The following is a 16957-nucleotide window of genomic DNA, read 5'->3' as shown; positions in this document are numbered from 1 at the left end:
ACACCCTTTCCCCACTGCTAAATCCCCAAATAGTGTAATTAGAATGCTCAAACGAAAATTGAGCCCTATACAGAGTTTGAAATAGGGTGCATTTTGCATCCCAAAACGCAGTTTATAGTTAAGGGACGCAATTAAACAACGACCTCTGCATCCACGGGATGCACTACTGTACAGTTTTCTATTTTATTTTATTTTGCTAGCTTTAGTTATAATAATAATTTCTTCTTCTGTTTTCTACATGAATATAACCACATTATAACCATATAATGATGAAATGGGAGTTAAATGCTGCAATTTGTAAAAAAAATCCAAAATATGACTCCTAATGTCGTTGAAGTGGGACTCATAAAATGTCCCTGGGACTCATCTAAAAGACCACCCCTGCAACCCGGGACTCAGTACATTGTGAAAACCTATTTACATCACTGACTATGACCCGTCAAAATCAACAACTGACGACCGTCCGTTGCTCCTCTCCTCCTCAGATCAGACGGACCTGGAGCTTCCCACCCTGCTCCACTTTGCTGCCAGGTTCGGCCTGAAGAAGCTGAGCACGGTGCTGCTGCAGTGTCCCGGGGCGCTGCAGGCGTACAGCGTCACCAACAAGTACGGAGAGTGCCCCAACACGCTGGCTCAGAGGAGCGGCTTCCTGGACCTCAGGCACTTTATGGACGACTTCGTTGTAAGTACTGTCTGGACCTCAGGCACTTTATGGACGACTTCGTTGTAAGTACTGTCTGGACCTCAGGCACTTTATGGACGACTTCGTTGTAAGTACTGCCTGGACCTCAGGCACTTTATGGACGACTTCGTTGTAAGTACTGTCTGGACCTCAGGCACTTCATGGATGACTTTGTTGTAAGTATGCATGTGCATGTCGACTAAAACTAAGACGAAAAATGTTCGTCGACTACCTTTTTTCACTGACGAAAACTAAATGCGAAACTAGATGAAAACTAAGCTACGATATAAAAAAAAATATTAGGAAAACGATGTAATAATTGCTCGGGGGAAACTAATGGATAGTTTCAGCTCTAGAAGTGTGTGTAAGCCGAACATCTTTGAAGTAGCTGTGTGTTCTTGAGCATGTTTTCAAAGAGGGGTTCACGACCCCCTGCAGGCTGTGGCTATTTGGGAATCATTGGCAGGGAAAAGCTTGGGAACCCTTTGTTCTTGAGCACCGATCGAGAGAGAGTGTTTGTATTGGTTTTGTGAGCAGTGTGAGTACAAACGTTGCACTGTCTGTGCACTATACTATCTCCCAATATACATTGGATGTTGCATCAATGTATTCGGTATTAGGTTACTGTTGTCTGGTTTTATTGTTATTAGTCAGACAGGGGCTACGGATGAAAATGCATTGTATTCTGCTAAGTCCGGTGAATTTACACTACATTGTGTATTGCTGCAAAACGTCAAGTAAGGGTCTTTCTGTGTGGAGTTTGCATGTTCTCCCCGTGTCTCCTAGGGTAGGTACCCTCACATGTTCTCCCCCTGTCCCCTAGGGTAGGTACCCTCACATGTTCTCCCTGTGTCCCCTAGGGTAGGTACCCTCACATGTTCTCCCCGTGTCCCCTAGGGTAGGTACCCTCACATGTCCACCTCCGTGTACCCTCACAAAAAACATGCAGTAATCCTGGTCTCTAAACGACCTCCCCCTGGGCAGCCGGGGCACCTGATGGAGGGGGGAAAAAAAGTATGTCAAGTAGGGATGTCCCGATCCAAAAAAAAACCTGATCGGGACATCCCTATAGTATCAATATTATACATCATGATATTAGACTGGATATTGTCTGTGATTTTGGATATTGTACTATTCTGATATGACATAAGTGTTAATATCGGACCCGGGAAAATCTGTATCGGCAGACACTCTAAATCAAGTGATCGGAAAAGGCTCCGTAGCAAGAAAACGTGATCGGGAGGACATCCCTAATGTCAAGTGGAGGTATACAGTACTACAGCCTGTAGAGATGCTCCGAATCGGCCATATCGGCCGATATTCACTCTGATCGGTAATCGGCATTTACCCTATCTGTGATCGGCAATTTACCCTATCTGGAGAAACTGATCTTTTACACCATTTAAGTGGTATAAATGTCAATCAGATATAGAGTATAACATCATTTTGCATTTTTGTGACAGGCCTAAATATTTCCCTTCCTCCCCACACACAGGAACAGTTTTGATGTGGGTTTTGACATATAATCATTTTGGAAATGCAACATTTCAGTATCAGTATCTGTATCGGACCTATCGGCCGAACATGAGAAAAACAATCGGTGATCGGTATTGGTCCCAAAAAACCTGATCGGAGCATCCCTGCTTGCCTGTGTCTTATTGTAACAACAATGCAGGCGACGGCGGACATGGTCAAGACTCACCTGAAGGATTCCAACCCCGAGGAGGAAGGCGAGGTATATGAAAAGATGGTGTCGGCGGTGTCTGAAGACTTGGTCAAGATGCACTCCAGCTGCTCTGAGGACATCTACGAGGACATGGCGTTGATAGACCCGGAACGAGCAGAGCACATATGTGAGATCTACTTTTAAAATAATTATGTCTTCTAAATCATGACAGCTTTTCTGAATGTTAATTTCTATATCAGTAGTATCATATCAGCTCTATATTTTATGTCAAGTTCCCCAAAAATTAGATGTGTATTTGTAATAATGTATTTGGCCGCCGAGACCTACAAGCTCGTAGTGCAGCACTCAGTGCCGCGCTATGATCTTGTAGATCTGCTATTATAACGTAAGCTAAAGTATAACGTAATGCTTAAAACAGCAAAAGAGGTTTCTGCCCAAAACGGGATATCCAGCCCTAATGGTGCCCGTGATGATGACGCAGCTGTTGTCATGTCGTCCCCAGACATGGCAATAAGCGGCGAAGGAGACAACTCTGAAGAGGCCATACTGAGGAAGTTCTTCCAAGGTACATTTGACTTCCACAATCACCAAGTCAAGTGCAGTTAACACTTATACCGCCATTGGCCGAGATCTACGTCAATTAAAGCCTATTATTTAATGCTACGCTTAACGCCATTGCCGTAGATCAATGGCAATTGGGCTTTTATAGCGCTATCGATCGATCAAGCCATAATGCTACTTACGTAGCATTATGGTAGCTTCGGGTAGCTAGCTGTTATTGTCACAACACTGGGTCGCCCATCTTAGATCGTCATCACCATAATAATCCATTCTATCTGTTTCTTTCAAACGCCTGTATCTCCTATTCCTTGTCCCAGATGGCATTTTTGGTCACAGCCGACGATGTGGAGCCATCCAGTGCCCCGGTATAGATCCATCTTGTAAACAATTGAACGGGACCCGTTTTATTTACTAGTTTATGCTCACTTCCGGAAGTCTGGAAATGTGGCTTTTCAAAATAAGGGCTCAACTGGGGAAACTGCTGCCGTGAATTAGATCCTAATTTGTCAATACATGCTAGCGGGCTAGCATGTATGTTTGTTAACACTCAATAGATATATATAAGAAAGCTAGATGGCTCACCCGCGCTCTGGCCAATGGAGAGTGACGTTGCTACGTGGCGGCCATCTTCCCGAGGGGCAGCATAACATTGTGTCTATGGGCATGTACTTTTTAAATAACCATAACTTCTCATCCGATTTTCAAACGGTTTGGTTTGTTATAAACGTCAGAGACGTCCGCATACTTTTATGCTTTTATACGACGTTCATATAAAAAACAAAATTAAGCAGATAAGCGTCCTGAATCATAGCCACGTTGATAACGTTTGTAATAAACCAACCCGTTTGTAAATCCGTCAAGATTTGAGCGAGTTATGACTATTTTTGTTTGAGCTGCCATAGAACATACTGTACTGTAGCCCCTCAGAAAGATGGCCGCCGGGTGAACTACGTCAGAGACTCCGCCTTGAGCCATCTAGCCTTTATATGTGTCTATGGTCTTGTGTGTCCACTTACAAAAGCCGACAAGAACAAGGACGACGAGCCAGAGAATCCTGAGGAAGATGAAGAGGAGGAGGAAGACCCGTACCAGTTGGACCCAGAGGATATCTACGATTCCGTGGATGGAACGAACGCAGCGTTGTTTCAGGACATTTTCAACCGTCCGCCGGCCACCATTCCCAGACCGCCTTCGGAGCGAGTGGATGGGCCCTACATAACCAGCGGTATTGTACATTTTCTAAATGCAGTGGTTCCCATACTTCTTCATGTCAAGGACCCCCACATTGACACTAATTAGCCCGCGGACCCCCATTTGAAAAGATATGCCAGGGATCCCCATAAGAGAAGATATTTACGACTCTAGCAGAGATTCTCAACCCGTTTAATTTCAAGGACCCCTAGTTTGACATGCATTAGTCTACGGATCCCCATTTAATGGCATTTCTATCTCTGGGACCCCCAATTTGTTTCGTAAAACCAATGTTAATTTAACTCTGAGTGTACAAAATTGTTTGTACACTCTCAGAGTTACAGACCCATAAGGGTCTATTTGGTTCCAAACTATCATTTAGCTGGGGACCACTTGGAACTCCCTCAAGGACCCCTGGCGGGTCCCCGGACCCCACTTTGGGAACCACTGTTCTAATGTCTTTCAAAGTTTTCTCTCTGCAGGGTATATCATGTATCAGTCTGTGAAGGAGTGCAACACAAACTGACTATAATAATCATCATGTATCAGTCTGTGAAGGAGCGCAACACAAACTGACTATAATAATCATCATGTATCAGTCTGTGAAGGAGTGCAACACAAACTGACTATAATAATCATCATGTATCAGTCTGTGACGGAGCGCAACACAAACTGACTATAATAATCATCATGTATCAGTCTGTGAAGGAGTGCAACACAAACTGACTATAATAATCATCATGTATCAGTCTGTGACAGGCCCGGTTCTTCCTACAGGCCGACGAAGCAACGGCTTCGAGCGCCATGGGGGAGGGGCGCCAAAAAAAAAAAGAAAAAAAAAAGATTTTTTTTTTTTTACTCTGTCCCAACTCTGTCTGCACCGTGTCCCCCCAGTGCGCCCCCAGTGCCTCCCCAGTGCCCCCCCAGTGCCTCCCCAGTGTCTCCCCAGTGCCAGTGTCCCGCCAGTGCCTCCACAGAGCCTCCCCAGTGTCCCCACAGTGCCTCCCCAATGGACCCCCAGTGCCTCCACAGTGTCCCCACTGTCCCCCCCAGTGCCTCCACAGTGTCTCCTCAATTTTTGGGACAGAGTTAAAAAAAAAAAAGAAACATTTTTTATTTTTTTATTTTTTGAGGGGGGGGGGGGGGGGGGGGCGCCGCGAAAAATCCTGCTTGGGGCGCCAGATTGCTCAGGACCGGCCCTGGTCTGTGAAGGAGTGCAACACAAACTGACTATAATAATCATCATGTATCAGTCTGTGAAGGAGTGCAACACAAACTGACTATAATAATCATCATGTATCAGTCTGTGAAGGAGTGCAACACAAACTGACTATAATAATCATCATGTATCAGTCTGTGAAGGAGTGCAACACAAACTGACTATAATAATCATCATGTATCAGTCTGTGAAGGAGTGCAACACAAACTGACTATAATAATCATCATGTATCAGTCTGTGAAGGAGCGCAACACAAACTGACTATAATAATCATCATGTATCAGTCTGTGAAGGAGCGCAACACAAACTGACTATAATAATCATGTATCAGTCTGTGAAGGAGTGCAACACAAACTGACTATAATAATCATCATGTATCAGTCTGTGAAGGAGCGCAACACAAACTGACTATAATAATCATCATGTATCAGTCTGTGAAGGAGCGCAACACAAACTGACTATAATAATCATCATGTATCAGTCTGTGAAGGAGTGCAACACAAACTGACTATAATAATCATCATGTATCAGTCTGTGAAGGAGTGCAACACAAACTGACTATAATAATCATCATGTATCAGTCTGTGAAGGAGCGCAACACAAACTGACTATAATAATCATCATGTATCAGTCTGTGAAGGAGTGCAACACAAACTGACTATAATAATCATCATGCATCAGTCTGTGAAGGAGCGCAACACAAACTGACTATAATAATCATCATGTATCAGTCTGTGAAGGAGCGCAACACAAACTGACTATAATAATCATCATGTATCAGTCTGTGAAGGAGTGCAACACAAACTGACTATAATAATCATCATGTATCAGTCTGTGAAGGAGTGCAACACAAACTGACTATAATAATCATCATGTATCAGTCTGTGAAGGAGTGCAACACAAACTGACTATAATAATCATCATGTATCAGTCTGTGAAGGAGTGCAACACAAACTGACTATAATAATCATCATGTATCAGTCTGTGAAGGAGCGCAACACAAACTGACTATAATAATCATCATGTATCAGTCTGTGAAGGAGCGCAACACAAACTGACTATAATAATCATCATGTATCAGTCTGTGAAGGAGCGCAACACAAACTGACTATAATAATCATCATGTATCAGTCTGTGAAGGAGTGCAACACAAACTGACTATAATAATCATCATGTATCAGTCTGTGAAGGAGCGCCACACAAACTGACTATAATAATCATCATGTATCAGTCTGTGAAGGAGCGCCACACAAACTGACTATAATAATCATCATGTATCAGTCTGTGAAGGAGTGCAGGGTATATCATGTATCAGTCTGTAAAGGAGTGCAACACAAACTGACTATAATAATCTGGGTGTTCTTTTGGCAGTGTTCTCCGAAAGATCCACCCCCGAGATCAAACCTTTGGAAGGAGGATCATTTGCAGGTGTAGTACACACTCTAGACACACTAAAAAATCATCTTCACATCACAATAACAATATTTAAAACACATATTGCAGTGTTTATACGTAGATTTTGCATGTGAGGAATTGGAATCGAAATCATTTAAAAGCTAATTTATGGACAGTATAGAGCGTCGCAGTCCCGCCCCCTTTCATGACGACGACGAAATAATTCCTGATGCATTTTTCCCATAGACATTTCAAAAAGTATTTATTTAAAGACCTTATAAGCGTCGTACAAAGCCAACTCGAGTTGTGACAAATCATGACAACAAACACAATATTTTGGACCAAACAAATAATTACAAAGAAGAAAAACCTGCCGTTTTTGTTCTTACTAATTATTTGATCGGCCCAAAACATTGTGTTTATTGTCATGATTTGTCACAACTCGAGTTGGCTTTGTCCGTGGCGTAAACGTCTTTAAATAAATACTTTTTGAAAAGTCTATGAGGAAAATGAACGGGGAATTCTTTTCCCGGGTCTCTCGAGGGGGCGGGAGTCGCGGGACTGCGACGCTCTATATACAAGGCCCACAGATCTCGGATGATGTCTTCTTAACATGACGGCACATTGGAAAACTTTCAGTTCGACTGGGTCGGCGATCCAGCTCGTCTCCAGTGTACAACCCTTACGGTAGCATGAAGACCCCGGGACAGAGGCAGCGATCCAGCTCTCCGGAGTACGACCCTTACGGTGGCGTGAAGACCCCGGGACAGAGGCAGCGATCCAGCTCTCCGGTGTACGACCCTTACGGTGGCATGAAGACCCCGGGGCAGAGGCAGCTCATAGCCCTGCAGGAGAAGGTCAAGGTCGGGGTCATTACCGTGGAGGAGGCTGTCCAGGAGTTCAAGACCTGGCAGTTTGACAATGAGCGGAGATCCAACTCCTTACGCTATCAGCAGGTATAAAGAAACAGCTGTGATGTTCTCTCAGTGCAGGCTCAAGTTTCATTTTCATTTATTTTTGTCTGTGGTCTCGGGTTTTCTCTGTGCGTTCTGAAGCGTTTTGAGCTGCAATTAAAACAGGCAAAATCCCTCGACAGTGACACCTGCTGGCAAATTGTTGTCATATATATGGGATTTGTGGACTGTTACAGCACAGTCCACAGGCAAATCAGAGCACTTGTTTGAGCCTAATTATTCAGGAAACCCCAGACCACAGAAAATGTACTGAATGTTCAAAGTACACGTTTATTTTATTTTTTAGAATTGAGCTCAGAAAACAAAAAATAAATAAATAAAAAATTACAAAACCTTTTAAAACCTTTAAAAACGATACAATCGTCTTTGTCCCTTAGGAAAACCTGAAGAGATTACGAGACAGCATCATGAGGCGCCACAAAGAGAAGGGGGGAAAAGTTGTTGGTGAGGCTGCTTTCCTGTTGTATTTTAACATCACACTATGGTGCTTCAACACAGTACAAATCCTCAGTGTTACCTTAACACAATCATTCCCGGGATTCCTTCAAAATAGGAGCTCTGGGGTGCCGGAAAGACATGGCCGCTTTTACTCTGAACCGGAGAAATATTTTGCTAGCTTACTTTGCTCTCGATTCTATTATATCGTTAAAAGCTCCAAAGCGTTCATATTTTGAATGAGAGGCGGACGAGGAGCAGAAATGAAGCACGTAGTATATCCATCAGATCAAAATCCTAGAGAGCGCCCTAGATGAGCAGATATGAGGCATTCTTTCTGCCGCACTAACAGGCTAGTGAACAGGAAGCTAATATGACTGAAGAGAAGCGTACGGTGGCCTTAGAGGCTCACTCAAAAATAAAAAAGGAAAATATTCAGAATATTATTCTCTCGCCTGATATCATTGAGGATGCGCTAGGACGTGTACACACGTCCTATGCATCCGTCGATTGGATTCCCTATGACGTGTGTGGACACGTCCTATGAACGGAACCTGTTTTTCCACCCTAAAACATGATCATCAGGTCTTATTGTTATATAAGGAGGTATATCTTTTTTACTGAAGTAATGTCACCTCATAGACACATGAAAAACTGGAAAAATACAAAAAATGGGGCACTCCCTCTTTAACCCATTCTGGACGGGAACGCCTCTTGATGTTTTAAGCATTATGTTATACTTTAGCTATTTTTGAAAAATCGTGAAAATGTGGCGCAAATCTTTGAATATATATTCTTTCAGAGCGAATGTTTTGAACTCAAATCTTTGCTTCTGGGGGGGTCCCTGGAACAACATATTTTCAGCTGGGGGTCGGCGGCCAATTACATATCATTTTTGGAGGTCCTTGACATTAAAATGTTTGAGAACGACTGACATAGAAACATAAAACTGGATTTAGAAGGCATTTGTAGAATCGTCCTTAGGTCTAAATGGGTTAAATGGTAAATGGTAAATGGTGCATTTATATAGCGCCTTTATCCAATGCGCTTTACATAGATTGTGCATTACATTCACCCATTCATACACCGATTGCGGCAGAAGCCATGCAAGGACCAACCAGCACATCGGGAGCAATTTGGGGTTCAGTGTCTTGCCCAAGGACACTTAGACAGGAGGAGCCGGGATTCGAACCGCCGACCCATGGATCATTGGACGACCTGCTCTACCTCCTGAGCCACAGTCGCCCACATAGTCTGTGGTCCTTTTCCTTCTATATCAGAATATGAGATAACGTCTCTGATGCTAACATATAGTCTGTGGTCCTTTTCCTTCTATATCAGAATATGAGATAACGTCTCTGATGCTAACATATAGTCTGTGGTCCTTTTCCTTCTATATCAGAATATGAGATAACGTCTCTGATGCTAACATATAGTCTGTGGTCCTTTTCCTTCTATATCAGAATATGAGATAACGTCTCTGATGCTAACATATAGTCTGTGGTCCTTTTCCTTCTATATCAGAATATGAGATAACGTCTCTGATGCTAACATATAGTCTGTGGTCCTTTTCCTTCTATATCAGAATATGAGATAACGTCTCCGCTCCCAATGAACCACCAGTTTCACTCGGGCGCGGCGCTGGAGTGCGGCGTGTACGAGTCCAGCCCTCGGGTGTTGGCCCCTCCCCCTGCAGTGCTGGCCCCTCCCCCTGCAGGGGCGTCCCGCCCCATCCAGAGGGGCACGTGGAAGACGGGGAGCACCTCCAGCACATCCAGTGAGTCCAAATAATCAGTGTTGTTGATTTCCTCGACTAAAACTATGACGAAAAATGTTCGTCCACTGCCTTTTTTTCACTGACGAAAACTAAATGGAAACTATAATGAAAACTAAGCTATGATGACTAAAACTGAGACTAAATACAGTTACAATTTCAATAGATCTGCTATTTTCAGCAAGTGTAATATCAGTCAGTACGACGGCATCAAGGCCCGCCAGAAGATTTTAGTCGACGAAAACTAACACTAAAACAATCCAGGTGACTAAAATGTGACTGAAAACTATTCAAGAGACTATATGACAATAAAGACAGAAAAGCCAAAAACAAATCTTTAAAAAAAGATGTGTTCTACAAGACGAGACATTTTTTATGTATTTATGCAACTATACAGTACATTGGGCGATGCGGTTTTAAGGGCCTTTTCAAACGTGAAGCGATATAACGCGCCTATAGTTAATTTTCAATGAGACCTGCTTTTTTGCACGGAGCACTGGGGAGCAGTCGCGGTGCGACAACGCAAGCGTATTATTATGTGAGTGCGGTCCCGTGAATTTGTTGCGCACGTGCTCGTTTTGTGCACACACACACGACTCGCCAGACCTGGATACTGTTTCGCTTTCTTCTTTTTTTTACACCCTCTTGAGCAGACCTGTAGCAGACCTGTCGTTGATCCAGGCAACAACGCCTGCGTTCCTCGCTTCACGTTTGAAAGGCCCTATTCTCTATTACCACAAGTGAAAGAAAACAACAACATCCGACATCACACATGTTCCGTCTCACTCCCATGAATGTCTCGAACAGGTACTGAGAGTAACAGACTCAGCACACACAGCACCATGAGCTACAGCAGTGGCACGGAGCCTGAGTTTGAGGTGAGCACCTTATCAGTCCTTTAAAACCCATTTAGAGATCTACAAGCTCGCAACATATTGTGCTGTGACGTAGTGTGAGCTTTGTAGCTGTTTCCGGCACACGACATGGCTACTTATACCAGTGGTTCCCCCAAATTGATACTCATTAGCCTGCGGACCATTTGAAAATATATGCCAAGGACCCCCATAAGAGAAGATTTTTACGACTCTAGCAGTGATTTTCAACCATTTTCATTTCAAGGGTCCCCGGTTTGACCTGAATTAGGCTATACGGTCCCCTATTTAATGGCATTTCTATCTCTGAGACCCCAATTCATATTGTAAAATCACTGTTAGTTTAACTCCGGGTCCATTTGGTTCCAATTGTACACAATTGTACACAGTTACAGACCCATAAGAGTCCATTTGGTTCCTAACTAACATTTAGCTGGGGACCCCCTGGAACTCCCTCAAGGACCCCTAGGGGTCCCCGGACCCCAGTTTGGGAACCACTGACCTTTCTCGGCCCCACCTCTCTCCCTGTGTTTTAGGATCCAAGATGGCCACAGCACCAGGAGGGGGTGGGGCAGAGATGAGCGGGCGGGATCGACATATAACCTTACTGAGCTGCATTCAAGACACTTGCCTTGTGTCTGACACCTGACTTGTGCCTGAACACAGCTTTGATGGATGTGTTCTGCCCCCTCCCCCCCATCAAACAAAGGTTTTGGTCAAACCATATGGGGTTCCATTAGAAATGCATTGGAGTGGCCATTAAACACAGACACAAGACAAACGCAAGACAGGTGTCTTGAATTTGTAAACGCAGCCCAGTAAGGCCACCCCCTCCTGGTGCTGTGGCCATCTTGGATCCTAAAACACAGGAAAGGCCCTTATTGTAAATAGTATACTGAGGGACCTTGCGCTTCATGTCATTGCCTTCAGTGAATGATCCAGATGGGTTAAAAGCATTAATCCTCAGGATTACAGAGCAAGCGGAAATTGTACATTTTGGTATTTTCATAATTTGCTTGGTGAGCCTCCTCTGGGAATCCGAAGTGTCCCAGAGGGGTATGCAAAGAGACCGTTTTGCAATGTTGTTGTGTAGTTGGCTGTACTTTTCAAAGTTGCTCAAATTCCTAAGATGTTGAAATTGCTACAAATGATATTCTCGTGTCACTACTCACTACTGTGGTGGAGGTGAGACTGAATAATATACACTTTAACCACTGAGGGGGGGGGGGGGGGGGGTCTGTCTGTCTGTCTGTCTGTCTGTCTGTCTGTCTGTCTGTCTGTCTGTCTGCGTGCGTGCATGTTGTTTTGAATAGATATGCCTCTATATAATTGTGCACCAGATCTTATTTAAAGAATGTAGTTTTTAACAGCCTTGTGAAGTGGGTGAACAGCAATGTATTGTTGAGCGGTTTGTGTTTGAATCCTAGCAGTGATGATTTGTGTTATTTAAAGGAATCCTAACAGTGATGATTTGTGTTATTTAAAGGAATCCTAACAGTGATGATTTGTGTTATTTAAAGGACGCGTTAGACAGCGTTGTTCCTCCCACACGACCCCGACGACCTACTAGTGAAGTTCCACCCAACATCCCCCCGCCCAGGATCCCCCCTCGAATCCCAGAAAGGTCAGTCTCTGGGTCCAGTTTCACAGTACGCTGTGAAATCCTGAGTCTTAATTAGGGATGGAGCTCGTTGATTTTTTATTGATTTTTTTTATTATATATTATTATTGATTTTATTGATTTTTATTCTTTATTTGTTTTTGCCTTATATAGGATGTCAATGGTATGGTCACATATTATGCTAATATCTCAAATTTCCCACGGGAGTTGAATTTCAAACTAGTACAACTTTTAGACACCTTTAGAAACATATTGGTGAAGACATTTCTTGGTAACGATTTAGTTCCCAGATTTTCATAGGTTTCTCTTACTAAAAGGCGAGTGCTTTAATAATAATACATACAATTTATATAGCGCTTTTCAAGTTACCTAAAGTCGCTTTAACAAGAACAAAATAATAAAAACTGTTTTATTAGGAAAAATAAACTAGATTTTGAGTTAGAGTTGAAAAGATTAAAAGCTAGACACTAAGGTAGACAAACAAAAAGTGGGGGGTGGGGAATTATCTACTGTATTATATGGTACAATACAGTATATGGTTGTAATGTAAACTATTCCATTTAATGACATATACAGTAATACTGCTGTGTAATACTGTAGTAATACGGTGTAAAATCCAATTATTGTCCCAAGGGACATTCGCCACAGAGGTTATTGCAGTTTCGTAGGTGAGTCCACTAGAAAGTTCCTAGCAGTTCTACGTGTGAGATGACAGGAAGTGATTAAGAGGAAATGCACATGCGCTACTGACTGGCTGTGTTAGAGAGGAAACCACAGTGTGAAACCAAACCATGCCAAAGGCACTGAAACCTGCGGCCGTGTCTCGCATACAGTAGGTTACGTTATGTTATGTTTAGGTGAACTGTGGACACCCAGGGACGTGCACACATACATGTAGACATCAAAGGGGGCTTCAGCCCCTGCTTTTTTACCCGTCTGTAAAACAACTGCCCTCTCCAGACCACGAATGCAGCATTTACTACACAGTGAAAGAAATGCAAATGCCACTCCTTTCCTTGCATGCCATGCCGGAAGGCAGCATTCAGGAGAATTGCTTTTTTTCCGAAGTCCCCTGAACTTGAACGCAGCATTTTGCGTTGAAAAAATGTGTTTAGAAATCCATGTCATACACCGCATCTCCACTAGCTAAAGAGTGCTGGGTTGTGCCCCGAAAATAGCTGATCTACAAGCTCTCAACGCGTCGCAGCGCGACGCATTGTGAGCTGCTATTTTCGCAATTTTTGTCCAAAAGTGCCCTCTTACGGGAGTTCAGCCCCTGCCCCTCTAACACACTCTGCACGTCCCTGTGGACACTGAGTCATGACACAAAACCAACCTGTTAATAGTGTTATTTTGGGGTTAATAGTGTTGTTTTGGGGTTATTCCACCAAACGTGAGGACATTTCCACAATCGTCAAATATTTCTTCGTATTGATTTGTGTGTTTTTGACTATGTGGTATATCTCTTGTGGGGAACCAGATAAAAACCCAGAGTTGTTGACAGATTGGATTGATTGAAATGTTTATTTCACAGTATGTATAACAGCTAGTGTGTTGTTGTGCCAATATGGGTCAATATGGTGTGAAGTCACATGTTTTCTAGGCTACTATGTTTGGAGAAGGAGGAGAGACCCGCACACCGCCACTTGCTGGTTCAAGTTCGAGCTCGCTGGTTCGAGTTTTATCCTTTTCATCCAGGTGTTCCTTACGGAGCTGTAGTGCCAAGGCCTGTAGGAACTCCCTCCTGGTGAGCTGTGGTTTGTCCAAGCACTGTTTGAACAACACATAGGCATTGATGGCAGCCAGGTCCAGCATGTTGTAAAAGACAGCCACTGGCCAGCGACTGGTGCCAACTCTCACGCTGTAGTTTCGTGCCATCTGATCCAAAATGTCCACTCCCCACTTGGTGTGGTTGTAATCAGTTACAGACTCTGGCTTTTCTTTGGGGTCTGTACCAATCCCGATGGAACGGTGCATGGTGCTCAGGATGCAAACGTTTTTGTTGGGTTTGCTCTGGTAGATGGTGAGCGTGGTATGGTACAGAAACTATGCACAATGTAGGATGTAGCATTTATTCATATTATACACAAGTCATTTAATTGAAAACAGCCTTTGACTAAGAAAGGAAAGAGGTCCACAGCTCAGGGTATATTGAAAACGGCCTGGGAAAAAAAAAGAAATCGCATCGGCAAAACATTCTCGCTCCAAGGAAAGGAAATGTCATGCACAGCTCAGTCACAATGCTATAAACTTTATTATTCCAACATAATTATGCTAAAGATGGTGTGTATAGTCAACATGTATTTATATCTATTGAGCTATGCGCTTGGTGGAAACAATACCACACACCATATTTCTTTTTCCGTTTCGAGAAATAAAGTCAGACATCGTTATTTCTGCAAACCGCATATAACAAATATACATCTAAAACAACATTTAGTTTATGTACATTCGTAATGTAAGTTTGCCTATACATGTGGAAGTAGTTGGAATGCACATGACACATTAGCTTGAACAATGCCCGTCTCCAGCCGGGAGGGAGGTGTGAACTTCACTGCTTGCGGGGGAGAAAGGGTGAGCGTCTAAGAGCGGTCCCACGGACCGAAAAAGAGCAGACATTTTAGTAGAATTATGTCTAAAATCATATTTCCAAAACGTTTCAGATGGAAAAAAAAACAGAAGGAAGGGGAACTTTCTCAGGACTTCATGGGCAAAGAAAATCCACTTCAAAATTTCAAAATCGGTCAGCCAGACCGCTCCGACGCGCTAGTGTTAAATAAGAGACATAGCAATGTTTCGGCCTTTCGGCCTTCTTCAGGCATGCCTGAAGAAGGCCCGAAATGCATAAAGCAATCAGTGTGGTAGTATATGAAGTTTCAGGGTGTCATCACTTGATTGATTAATGTGTCATACCTGTGCCAAAAATGTGGTGAGTAAAAACAGAGAGAAGGGCTGGGGCGGTGGCGGTGGTTTGCTCTTCACCGCGGCTCGTGATGTCATGTTGTAGTTCGGTGGTCAGCTCACCACCGAAAATCCGGACTATGTATGAGCCTTAGGTCCAAATTCTGATTGACTGGTTTCTGATTAGACCACATACTAAATCTCACGATAATCTACACCTTAAATCAGTTTTTTCACGAGACATGGCCAAAGCATTTCCGGGGGTCCCCATTCCCCAGCCAAAAATGTTGAGAACCTCTGGTGTACAGAAAGAAGAAAAATAACAACAAAAAGGTGTTGTGCACTGCCATTTTTGCAATTCTTTCTAATCATTTTTTTATTGTCATGAGTTGTCACCATCCGAGTTGGCTTTGTCCGAGGCTTACGGGTCTTTAAATAAATACTTTATGAAACGTCTATGGGAAAAAATGAATGAGAAATTCTCTTCCGGGCCGCTCGTCGAGGACGGGACTGCGATGCTCTATAACAAACTCTTAGAGCTCCGTGTCACAATGTGACGATGTAATGCATCTAAATAACTAGCCCATGCATGGGCAACTGGCGGCCCGGGGGCCACATGCGGCCCTCACCTTCACATAATGTGGCCCTCAAGTTAATATTGGAATACTGATATATTATTGATTTCAGCTGCTACAATCATGCAAACATGACCCGCCTTAATTACTAAATTAGTAGCTTAGTAGCTTAATGATTAGTACTATTTAAATGTTATTGTCTTTTTGTGTGTTTGGATTTAGTTCGTAAAGTTAAGATAACTATAACTAAATGCATTTGAAATTAAATAAAAAGGTTACATTTCAGGGTTCCAATTAAAAAATGACAAAAAAATAGTCGAGCTTGTAGATCGGCTATTCTCGCAACGACAGTAATATGCAATGGGGCCCTGTGGAGTGAGTGTGGAAATATAGTGGCCCTCTCCATTGTGAAAGTTGCCCACCCCTGAGCTAGCCAAACGTATACTAACATCAACTGTTTCTCTGCCGTTTCTCCCAGGGTGCCAGAAGACGAAGAGCGCTACATCGCCTGCCCCACTCGAGCAGTTCCACAAAGACCTCCTCGCAGGCGGCCGCCAACGCCACCTCCCATACCTCACCGCCCGCGCTGATTGACCTCTGTCTCACCACCTCCTATACCTCGCCGACTGCGCTGATTGACCTCTGTCTCACCACTTCCTATACCTCGCCACCCGCGCTGATTGACCTCTGTCTCACCACCTCCTATACCTCGCCGCCCGCGCTGATTGACCTCTGTCTCACCACCTCCTATACCTCGCCACCCGCGCTGATTGACCTCTGTCTCACCACCTCCTATACCTCGCCGCCCGCGCTGATTGACCTCTGTCTCACCACCTCCTATACCTCGCCACCCGCGCTGATTGACCTCTGTCTCACCACCTCCTATACCTCGCCACCCGCGCTGATTGACCCATCTGTTGTTTCCTGTTCATGTTTTATTTTCCACGGTCAACTGTGACAGTATAGCCATGAAAAATGGAAATCCATGCAGAACTCTTTGGAGGACCTGTATTATGCCTGTAAATTGGAATGAGTCGACTTACATTTTTAAATGTGTGTTTTCATTTGCA

At 43.6% G+C, this 16957-nt stretch overlaps 1 protein-coding gene across 6 annotated transcripts in view; it reads left to right on the top strand.

Moving 5' to 3' along the window:
• pik3ap1 (phosphoinositide-3-kinase adaptor protein 1) overlaps window positions 1-16957 on the top strand; it is a 63882-nt gene that overhangs the window by 46732 nt on the left and 193 nt on the right. For 2 of the 6 annotated variants that reach the window (XM_079512419.1, XM_079512420.1), the window contains 11 exons: window positions 486-682; window positions 2358-2535; window positions 2788-2934; window positions 3952-4155; window positions 6712-6768; window positions 7375-7691; window positions 8087-8153; window positions 9730-9921; window positions 10726-10796; window positions 12311-12414; window positions 14015-14298. In XM_079512419.1, the coding sequence (XP_079368545.1) occupies window positions 486-682; window positions 2358-2535; window positions 2788-2934; window positions 3952-4155; window positions 6712-6768; window positions 7375-7691; window positions 8087-8153; window positions 9730-9921; window positions 10726-10796; window positions 12311-12414; window positions 14015-14162 (1682 nt within the window). In that variant the 3' untranslated portion in view covers window positions 14163-14298. Of the gene's footprint in view, window positions 1-485; window positions 683-2357; window positions 2536-2787; window positions 2935-3951; window positions 4156-6711; window positions 6769-7374; window positions 7692-8086; window positions 8154-9729; window positions 9922-10725; window positions 10797-12310; window positions 12415-14014; window positions 14299-16365 lie in introns of those variants that run through there. The other 4 variants (XM_079512421.1, XM_079512422.1, XM_079512423.1 and 1 more) reach the window with 4 other exon arrangements.

The sequence above is a fragment of the Electrona antarctica genome (assembly GCF_951216825.1).
Source record: "Electrona antarctica genome assembly, chromosome: 10".
Lineage (NCBI taxonomy): Eukaryota > Metazoa > Chordata > Actinopteri > Myctophiformes > Myctophidae > Electrona > Electrona antarctica.
This window is presented reverse-complemented; position numbering and strand designations above follow the sequence as displayed.